Source organism: Podarcis filfolensis (assembly GCF_964270895.1).
Source record: "Podarcis filfolensis genome assembly, contig: HAP1_SCAFFOLD_61, whole genome shotgun sequence".
Classification (NCBI taxonomy): domain Eukaryota; kingdom Metazoa; phylum Chordata; class Lepidosauria; order Squamata; family Lacertidae; genus Podarcis; species Podarcis filfolensis.
Genome location: NW_028149499.1, coordinates 156,391 through 167,525, shown reverse-complemented (window position 1 = coordinate 167,525; position 11,135 = coordinate 156,391). Strand labels below are relative to the sequence as shown.

The 11,135-nt window shown below is 39.6% G+C and overlaps 1 protein-coding gene and 1 long non-coding RNA gene across 5 annotated transcripts in view; both read right to left on the bottom strand.

Moving 5' to 3' along the window:
* Positions 1 to 721: 721 nt before the first annotated feature.
* On the bottom strand, positions 722 to 7,073 carry LOC310754984. Its single transcript, XR_014544122.1, has 2 exons — positions 6,930 to 7,073; positions 722 to 1,543 (listed from the first exon to the last, which is right to left on the bottom strand). It is a non-coding gene; the product is annotated as an uncharacterized lncRNA (long non-coding RNA).
* A 1,247-nt stretch (positions 7,074 to 8,320) lies between these two features.
* The window catches only part of LOC310754978 (uncharacterized protein), a gene marked incomplete at its 5' end in the record, with an annotated part of 118,521 nt that continues 115,706 nt past the window's right edge, over positions 8,321 to 11,135 (bottom strand). For all 4 annotated transcript variants that reach the window (XM_083631643.1, XM_083631644.1, XM_083631642.1 and 1 more), the window contains one exon: positions 8,321 to 10,457. In XM_083631643.1, the coding sequence (XP_083487769.1) occupies positions 8,701 to 10,457 (1,757 nt within the window). In that variant the 3' untranslated portion in view covers positions 8,321 to 8,700. The remainder of the gene's footprint in view (positions 10,458 to 11,135) is intronic.

The following is an 11,135-nucleotide window of genomic DNA, read 5'->3' as shown; positions in this document are numbered from 1 at the left end:
TTTTTGCAGTCATTTAGGGTTTTTTTTTTTTAAAGATCTGAATTTAAAAAGAAATCAACATTAACATTAGCAATCAACATTGCTAAAAACAAGGTGTTACATTAAGATAATTTGTCTTAAAAAAACAAGAAAAAACAAAATGTGGAGGTGTTGTATATATAAGTGCATTGTTAATTAATGAGCATCTAAAGAAGTTTATGTTTCCTGTTTTCCTTTCCCAAGCAGAGATAATGTGTAAGTCTAAAAAAAGGTCAACAATTCTGGAATTCTGGGGAACCTTTCCTTAAAAAGTCAACAACTTTGGGGTTCCCTCCCCCTTAAAAAAGGTCATGAACTCTGGGGACCGGGGGGAGGGGCGCCGGAGGGATCTTTGCACCATGGCGCCAGCTATGCTTAAGACGGCCCTGCGTATACCCCCACCAAAATTATTTCTTCTCTGCCTTTTGTCAATTGTATTCCTAATATTCTTCCTTTGTCATCTTTAAGTAGGATTTTTGCATCTATCTTTCGGTTTATATATATATATATAACTATTCCTCTCTTTTTGGAAACATCTGAAGCTATGTATTCTGTTCCTAATTTCTTATCTATAAAACTCTGTCATGTTTCTTTGCTATATGTGTTTCCTGGAGACCAATGACATCCCATTTTTTCTTTCTTAAGATACGCACAGTTTTCTTCCTTTTTACCTTATTGTTCAAACCATTGATGTTCCACGATATAATGTTCAAATTCATGAATTTTTATTAGACACAAAGTCAAATATCAACATCAAATATGGAACTGCACTTAAGTACAATAATATAGTTGTGGGAAACTCTACTTCTTTTATTATCCTCCTGGACTTTCCTGTCCTTCTCTTTCTCCCCCCCCCCCCCAATTTTGTATTGGTTTTCACATTTATCACATAAAAAAGAAACAAGAAAAAAGAAAAACATTACAATACACAAAAACAAAGAAAAACACATAAAGAATTTCTACTTCCAAATCCTAGTTTCATTTCATTGATAACTGACTTCCTCGAATTCCCTCTACCTGAATTTCATTATATCACCTGTTTAGCAGTTCTCCAAATTCAGATTTCTAATAATATTAACTTCTTTCATTTACTAATTCTCCTTTATTACTATTCTAATCCTTAATGTTTATTAACAACATATACTTATTCTACTCCTAAGTCTAATTATTACTTCCAAGAAATTTCTCTTTATCTTATATTACAATATTTAGCTAAATAGTCTTTAAATTTCTTCCAGTCCTCTTGTGTCTCCTCTTCTTTCTGGTCACGGATTCTTCCAGTCAGGCCGGCCAGCTCCAAAAAGTTCAACATCTGCCATTCTTCTATTGTTGGTATCTCTTGTGATTTCCAATTTTTGGCTGATAAAAGTCTTGCCACTGTAGTGGCATACAAAAACAGTCTAACATCTTTTTTGGGCAATTCCAGTCCTATTATTCCAAGTAGAAAGGCTTATGTTTTTTTAATAAATGTATTTTTCAACGTTTCTTTCAACTCATTATATATCTTTTCCAAGAAGTCTTTCACCTTAGGACACGTCCACCACATATGATAGAAAGTACCTCCTTTTCCTTTGCATTTCCAACACAAGTTATCATTTGTATGATACATCTTTGCTAATTTCACTAGGGTTAAGTACCATCTATACAGCATTTTCATAATATTTTCTTTTAATACAGTACACGCAGTAAACTTAACCCCTTTCTTCCACAGCCTTTCCCTTTCTGCCAACATTATATTGTGTCCAACATCTCTTGCCCAATCTATCATCACAGATTTAACTTGTTCGTCCTTTGTATGCCATTCTAACAACAAATTATACATTTTAGAGAGATTTTTAACATTGGTATCTAACATTTCCGTTTCCAATTTAGATTTTTGTTGCAAAACCATTTTTCTTATCAAGTTTATATAATTCAGTAATCTGATAACATTGTAACCATCCATCCAATTTATCTTTAATTTTATCAAATGGTCTTAATTTAAATTCATTATCTTTCACTAGTAAATCAGCATATTTCAACCATTTACTCTCCATATTCAACTTTTTCTGTGCGTTTGCTTCCATTGGTGAAAACCATCTGGGTGTTTTCCTTTCCAAGAGAGCTTTATATCTTATCCATACATTATATAAAGATTTTCTAATTACATGATTTTTAAAACCTTTATGAGCCAATATCTTGTCATACCACAAGTATGCATGCCAACCAAATACATTGTCAAATCCTTCCAAATTTAACACATCAGCATTATCTATTTGAATCCATTCCTTAATACAGCAGAAAGCTGCTGCCTCAAAATAAATGAAAATCCCCATCTCTCTTTTGCATCTGTTAATATTTTATATTTAATTCTGGGGTTTCCCCCCCTGCCAGATAAATTTAGACAATGTTTTCTGCCATTCTTTAAAACGTCTAACATTGTCAATAATTGGTAAAGCTTGGAATAAAAACATCTTTGGCAATACGTTCATCTTAACCACCGATATTCGGCCAATTAATGACAATTTTAAATTTGACCAGATCTCAAGTTCTCTCTTAATTTCATTCCATAGTTTCTCATAATTATCTTTATATAAATTCAAATTTTTCACTGATAAATTCACACCCAAATATTTCACTTTCTGCACAAAAAACAAGGCCTGAAGTATTTTTCTCTCCTCATTATCTAAGTTTCACCCTCAACACTGATTTTGCTCTTATTTAACTTGAATCCTGCTACTTGTCCAAACCCCTGAATCAGCTCCAGTGCTTTCACTGCACTGGAGTCTGGGTCTTCTAAAGTTAACACCAGATCATCAGCAAAGGCTTTTAACTTAGATTGTTTAGAGCCTACTGTTATTCCTTTAACCTCCTCCTCTTTTCTTAGCATATTTCACAAAACCTCCAGGACCGAAATAAAAAGCAGAGGGGAAAGTGGGCACCCTTGCCTGGTTCCTTTCTCAATTCTAATTTCTTCTGAAACCACATTATTAACTATAATTTTAGCTTTTTGTTCAAAAAAGCTAAATGGCATTAATACCATTTAAGAATTCTTGTCCAACCTCAATACTTTCTAAATTCCTTTTCATAAAACTCCATGAAACATTATCAAAGGCCTTCTCAGCATCAATAAACATGAACATCGCTTTAGAGGTTTTTTTTAACACCCAACCTTTATTATGTATCCCAGGCAGAAATCCTGCCTGATCCTTGTGAATATAATCTGTTAGCACCTTCTTCAATCTATTGGCCAAAATGTTGGCAAAAATTTTGTAATCCACTTTGAGTAGTGAGATTGGTCTATAATTTTTCACGTTGGACCTATCTTGATCTGGTTTTGGTATCAGGGTTATAAAAGATTCTTTCCAGGTTTCAGGTGCTTTGTCCCCTCTTAATATCTTGTTGCATACGTCCATCAATGGCTGAATAAGCCAGTCTTTCAGGGTCTTATAGTACTTTGCTGACAAACCATCTGGCCCTGGTGCTTTGCCTAGCTGCATCTCATTTATTGCATTCTCAACCTCTTGGTTTGTAATCAATCAAACCAAAGAAGCCTAAAGAAGCCAGGGTGGCTATCTAAAGAACTTTTAACTGAGTTAAGATTAAAAAAGGATGTGTACAAAAAATGGAAAAGGGGGGAAACCACCAAAGAGGAATTCAAATAGCCAGCACGTGTAGACACAAAGTCAGAAAAGCTAAAGCACAGAATGAACTCAGGCTTGCTAGAGAGGTTAAAAGCAACAAAAAAGGCTTTTATGGGTATGTTCGTAGCAAAAGGAAGAACAAAGAAACAGTGGGGTCACTCAGAGGAGAAGATGGTGAAATGCAAACAGGGGACACAGAAAGGGCTGAACTCCTCAATGCCTTCTTTGCCTCAGGCTTCTCCGATAAAGAAAACAATGCCCGACCTGAAGAATTTGGAGCAAATGATTCAGCAGAGGAAACACAGCCCAGAATAACTAAGGAGATAGTACAAGAATACTTGGCTAGTCTAGATGTATTCAAGTCTCCAGGGCCAGATGAACTGCATCCAAGAGTATTAAAAGAACTGGCAGATGTGATTTCAGAACCACTGGCAGTCATCTTTGAGAATTCCTGGAGAACAGGCGAAGTCACGGCAGACTGGAGGAGGGCAAATGTTGTCCCTATTTTCAAAAGGGGGGAAAGAGAGGACCCAAATAATTACCGCCCAGTCAGTCTGACATCAATACCAGGGAAGATTCTGGAGCAGATCATTAAGCAAACAGTCTGTGAGCACCTAGAAAGGAATGCTGTGATCACCAATAGTCAGCATGGATTTCTGAAAAATAAGTCATGTCAGACTAACCTGATCTCGTTTTTTGACAGAATTACAAGCCTGGTAGATGAAGGGAACGCAGTGGATGTAGCCTACCTTGATTTCAGCAAGGCATTTGACAAGGTGCCCCATGATATTCTTGTAAAGAAGCTAGTAAAATGCGGTCTTGACTATGCTACCACTCAGTGGATTTGTAACTGGCTGACTGACCGAAACCAAAGGGTGCTCATCAATGGTTCCTCTTCATCCTGGAGAAGAGTGACTAGTGGGGTGCCACAGGGTTCTGTCTTGGGCCCGGTCTTATTCAACATCTTTATCAACAACTTGGATGATGGACTCAAGGGCATCCTGATCAAATTTGCAGATGACAACAAACTGGGAGGGGTGGCTAACACCCAGAGGACAGGATCACACTTCAAAACAACCTTGACAGATTAGAGAACTGGGCCAAAACAAACAAGATGAATTTTAACAGGGAGAAATGTAAAGTATTGCACTTGGGCAAAAAAAAATGAGAGGCACAAATACAAGATGGGTGACACCTGGCTTGAGAGCAGTACATGTGAAAAGGATCTAGGAGTCTTGGTTGACCACAAACTTGACATGAGAAAACAGTGTGACGCGGCAGCTAAAAAAGCCAATGCAATTCTGGGCTGCATCAATAGGAGTATAGCATCTAGATCAAGGGAAGTAATAGTGCCACTGTATTCTGCTCTGGTCAGACCTCACCTGGAGTACTGTGTCCAGTTCTGGGCACCACAGTTCAAGAAGGACACTGACAAACTGGAACGTGTCCAGAGGAGGGCAACCAAAATGGTCAAAGGCCTGGAAACGATGCCTTATGAGGAACGGCTAAGGGAGCTGGGCATGTTTAGCCTGGAGAAGAGGAGCTTAAGGGGTGATATGATAGCCATGTTCAAATATATAAAAGGATGTCACATAGAGGAGGGAGAAAGGTTGTTTTCTGCTGCTCCAGAGAAGCGGACACGGAGCAATGGATCCAAACTACAAGAAAGAAGATTCCACCTAAACATTAGGAAGAACTTCCTGACAGTAAGAGCTGTTCGACAGTGGAATTTGCTGCCAAGGAGTGTGGTGGAGTCTCCTTCTTTGGAGGTCTTTAAGCAGAGGCTTGACAACCGTATGTCAGGAGTGCTCTGATGGTGTTTCCTGCTTGGCAGGGGGTTGGACTCGATGGCCCTTGTGGTCTCTTCCAACTCTATGATTCTATGATGCAATCCATTAAGCAGGATCTTTTTATTTTAGGGATTTTTTTGCAATCCATTTAAATCGCTCAATTTTATCTTTATCTTTATCTTCATTTCCACTTTTATACAGCTGTTTATAATACTTCTGAAAGCATCTTCTTATCTCTGCAAGGTTCTCCACAGACTTTCCTTCTGAAACAATATTAGTAATAGTACTTTGTTTCTGTCTCTTTTTTAATTGCCAAGCAAGCAGTTTTCCACATTTATTTGCAGATTCAAAATTCCTTTGTCTCATCATCCTTATTTTCCATTCTATTTCCTGGTTTATAATCTGGGAATACTGAATCTGTAAAGCTTTAATTTCCTTTTGGATCTGCAGGTTCTTTGGGTTACATCTCAAATTCTTCTCTTTATCTTTTAATTGAGACAAAATGTTATCTATTTTTTCATTCTGTATCTTTTTCTTAATCAAATTTTGTTGTATGAGGAATCCTCTCATCACCGCTTTCCTTGCATCTCAAACGACTCTTGTTTCCACCTCAGAATTCATATTTGTCTCAAAGTAATCTTTAAGAGTCTTTTGGGCTTTCCCAGTTGTCTGTTCATTCCTCAACAAATCATCATTCATTCTCCATCTGAAGGATCCCTGCAGAAATATTTTCATTTCCAATAACACAGCATTATGATCAGAGTCTGGGCATATTTCAACTTTGGTTACTCTGGGAACAATGTCTCTGGATATCCATAAATAGTCATTTCTTGAGAGTGATTGATTTGCATCGGAATTGAATGTGAAGGCTTTTTCTGCTGGATTTCTCACTCTTCATATGTCTGACAGATCAAATTTGTCCACCATTTCAAAAAAGACCTTTGGTAGTCTGCCAGAATTCATAACTTTCTGTCTCTGTGTTCTATCCATAAGCATTGATGCGACACCATTCAAATCTCCCATCAAAATCAATTTGTAATCCATATAATCCAGAAGTCTTGTTTCCAGATTCTTAAAAAATTCCGCTTTTCATCATTTGGTGCATAAATTCCCAAGAGCAAATATTTCTCGCCTTGTGCCTTGACTTCTACTGCAATATATCTTCCCTCCTCATCTTTAAACATTTTAGGATTCCATTTTACTTTAATAGAAGACCACTCCTCTTTTCTTCACTTTGTCCGATGAAATGAATTCCTGTCCAAGTCTCTTATTCTGAAGTACTTTTCTATGTAATCTGGTGACATGAGTTTCTTGCATGAGAGCCAGTGTGGTGTAGTGGTTAAGAGCGGTAGTCACCTAATCTGGGGAACCGGGTTCGTGTCAAGTCACCCAGTCACAGTCCATAAAATTTTTAGTACGCAGGCAGCAGCAGGCAGCTCAGCAGCTCCCCCCTTTCAAAGTCCTGTTCTTTTTACTCTGCTTATTCTTTTTTTAAAACCACCACAATAAGCTCAAACACTACGGAGCGGCATCTTGCCGTTAAACTAAGGAGTGTTGGGATTGGCTGTCCTTTCTTGGTATTAGTTGACATTTTTATTTCTTCTCTATATAAACACTGATGTCAGGATACAGGAAGCTTCTGATTCTAAGCAGTTGCCAGGGTTGGAAGATGGCCCAGATCAAAGAGGGGGAGGTTGTCATGGAAACACTCTCCCAGAATGTAGGTGAAAGGCCAAACTCCACAGATAGCCTCTCAGAAATGGCTGGCCAGCCTTTGAGTATTCAAGAGCGGGGGGGGGGGGACAGGAAAAAGGATGCGATTCGTCACAGAGTATGAAGAGAAGGTTCCTCCCACGTTGCATTTGTAGGATGAAACGTGACACTGAGAACTTAGTTGAGTCATCATCATAATGGCAACCAGCTCACGGGAGAGGAGCTCCTGGTAATCTGTTCTTTTCTTGGAATAAAACCAACTTTATAAATGAACTGCACTCATCCGCGACTCACTGCCATCACAACTTACTATCCCTATATATACAGTGGTTCCCTCTAGGTACACACAGGGCTGGTGTGTTCTTCAAGCTATCCTATTTGTCGATCCCGCCCACAGAGGTATTTTCGCTCTGAGAGATCGGGGGGTGGGTAGTGCTTAAGCGCCCCATATTTAATGTTTAATAACAATTACTGAGTGCTGGGTGGATTCCTACAACAGTATTAAAAATACATGTATTCAATAAACATTGGCCACATGTTATAAAAGGAATACGGACTGTGTTCCCCCACCTTTTGGATACTTAAATTGTGATGCCCAGAATTGAACAGTGTTCTAGGTGAGGCCTGACCAAGGCAGAATAAAGTGGTACTATTCCTGCCCTTGATCCGATTCTGCCTTCTGCCACATTGGCCTCCGCTCCCCATTTGGTGTCGTCTGCAAATGGGATGAGCATCCCCTCAGTTCCTTCATCCAAGTCATTTTTAAAGACGCTGAACAACAACGGGCCCAGGACAGAACCCTGCAGCACCCCACTGGTCACTTTTCCCCAGGATGAGGAGGAACCATGAAGGAGTCCTCTTTGGGTTTGGTCAGTCAAATCCACCTAACAGTTACCTCATTCAGCTCACATATTACCAGCTTCCACGTAAATATTTCATGGGGGCACTTTGTCAAAATTTGCCTTATTGAAATCAAGATGCACTATTTCCACAGCTCTCCCCTGATCAACAAAGTTTGTAACTCCATCCAAAAAAGGGGAGGAGAGATTTCTCTGGCTTTACTTGTTTTTGAGAAAGCCATGCTTTCATCTAGTATGTTTATATTGTGAAATCTTCAGACGAAGGGACATAAATTTTAAAGATGAAAATAAATAAGGATATTGACAAGCTGGAACATGTGCAAAGGAAGGCGATTTATGTCTTTATTTAGTTTGTATAATACTCGACCCAGTGGTGCTGAATTGAATAAAATATTGGTGGTGGGATCAGGCCGCCTAGCACAATCAATCACATGATGCATGCATGCCATTGGAATGTCAATGCCTACCAACTGGGGGGGTGGCCCCCTCAAATGTTTTATTGGGGGGCAAAGACCCCTCGGCCTCTAAGGGTAGGCTCCTAATCCCTGTTCCCAGATGTCGCAGGACGGTTACAACATAAAAGCACAATATAAAAACACAATACACCTCTGTAACCCCCCACCACCACATTTGAAAAGGACATTACATGTCAATCAGCCAAAGGCCTGGTTTAAAAGGTGCTGATTTGCCTGTCTCCTAAAGCTGTATAATGGTTTTTCCAACCTTTGTATGGATTCTTTGATGGGAAGTGAGAGAGTAGCTCCGACTAAAGCTCTTTCCACATTCCACACACTGATAGGGTTTCTCTCCTGTATGAATTCTCTGATGGGAAGTGAGAGATGCACTATGACTGAAGCTCTTTCCACATTCCACACACTGATATGGTTTCTCCCCTGTATGAATTTTGTGATGGGAAGTGAGATCGTAGCTCTGACGGAAGCTCTTTCCACATTCCACACATTGATACGGTTTCTCCCCTGTATGAATTTTGTGATGGGAAGTGAGAGAGGACCTCTGACTGAAGCTCTTTCCACATTCCATGCACTGATAGGGTTTCTCCCCTGTATGAATTTTTTGATGGGAAGTGAGAGAGGAGCTCCTCCTGAAGCTCTTTCCACATTCCACACACTGATATGGTTTCTCCCCTGTATGAATTCTGTGATGTGAAGTCAGACTTTGGCTGTGACTGAAGCTCTTTCCACATTCCACACACTGATAGGGTTTCTCCCCTGTATGAGTTCTTTGATGGGAAAAGAGAGAGTCTCTCCGACTAAAGCTCTTTCCGCATTCCACACACTGATAGGGTTTCTCCCCTGTATGAATTTTGTGATGGGAAGTGAGATGGGCGCTCTGACTGAAGCTCTTTCCACATTCCATGCACTGATAGGGTTTCTCCCCTTTATGAATTCTCTGGTGGTTAGTGAGATAAGAGCTCTCCCTGAAGCTCTTTCCACATTCCACACACTGATATGGTTTCTCCCCTGTATGAATTTTGTGATGGGAAGTGAGAGAGAACCCCTGACAGAAGCTCTTTCCACATTCCATGCACTGATAGGGTTTCTCCCCTGTATGGGTTCTTTGATGGGAAGTAAGATAGTGGCTGTGAGTGAAGCTCTTTCCACATTCCACACACTGATAGGGTTTCTCTCCTGTATGAATTCTCTGATGGGAAGTGAGAGATGCACTATGACTGAAGCTCTTTCCACATTCCACACACTCATAGGGTTTATCACCTGTATGATTTCGTTGATGGGAAGTCAGACTTTGGCTGTGACTGAAGTTCTTTCCACATTCCACGCACTGATAGGGTTTCTCCCCTGTATGAATTCTGTGATGTGAAGTCAGACTTTGGCTGTGACTGAAGCTCTTTCCACATTCCACACACTGATAGGGTTTCTCCCCTGTATGAATTCTTTGATGGGAAAAGAGAGAGTCTCTCCGACTAAAGCTCTTTCCGCATTCCACACACTGATAGGGTTTCTCTCCTGTATGAATTTTGTGATGGGAAAAGAGAGAGGATCTAACAGTGAAGTTGTTCCCACATTCCACACACTGATAGGGTTTCTCCCCTGCATGAATTCTCTGATGCTTAGTGAGATGGGAGCTCTGACTGAAGCTCTTTCCGCATTCCACACATTGATAGGGTTTCTCTCCTGTATGAATTCTCTGATGCCTAGTGAAATGGCCTCTCTGACTAAAGCTCTTTCCACATTCCACGCACTGATAGGGTTTCTCCCCTGTATGAATTATCTGATGCTTAGTGAGATTGGAGTTCTGACTGAAGCTCTTTCCACATTCCATGCACTGATAGGGTTTCTTTCCAATGAGATTTCTTTGTTGGGAAGTGGAATGGGAGCTCTGACTGAAGCTGTCTCCACACTCCAAATTTTTCCGTGGCTTCTCCTCTCTGGAGATTTTGTTGTGGTCACCCTTGCTCTCGATTTCCAATTCATCTCAATCTGCAATGGAGGCAAAAAGGGATTAGAGCCTCAGGAACAAATGGAGAACTGAAGGGAGTTTTGTGTGTCTTCATTACCTTTGTTGTTTGTCATTAACCAACATATTTATTATTAGATTTTGATGGTTGTTGAATGTTGCTGTTTTGATATACAGTAGTGGCCAAAATTGTAGAAGCGTTTTGGGGGAAGGTGTATTTCAGAGGTTTGATGGCTTATAACACCGGCTCATAACACTACTTCTTTTGTAGTAATATCGTGAAATTATTTATCAATGGAAAGATAATATAATCAAAAATGTAATGCAACAAAAGTGTTCAATTATGTGTATTCAATCAAAAGTTATAGCCAAATAACCAGAAAAAGGAATCACAACTTGCTTAGGATGACTTTTGTCAGTGTTACTGGTAGGTAGCCATGTTGATCTGCCTTAGTCGAAACAAAATAAAAAATTCCTTCCAGTAGCACCTTAGAGAGCAACTAAGTTTGTTATTGGTATGAGCTGGTATCTGAAGAAGAGTGCATGCACATGAAAGCTCATACCAATAACATTTGTTGGTCTCTAAGGTGCTACTGGAAGGAATTTTTTTATTTTGTTTTGTCAGTGTGTTATGTGATTGCTATCAAGTTGTTGTTGGTTCTTTTGTGTTCTTTCATTTAGCGAGTTTGCCGAAC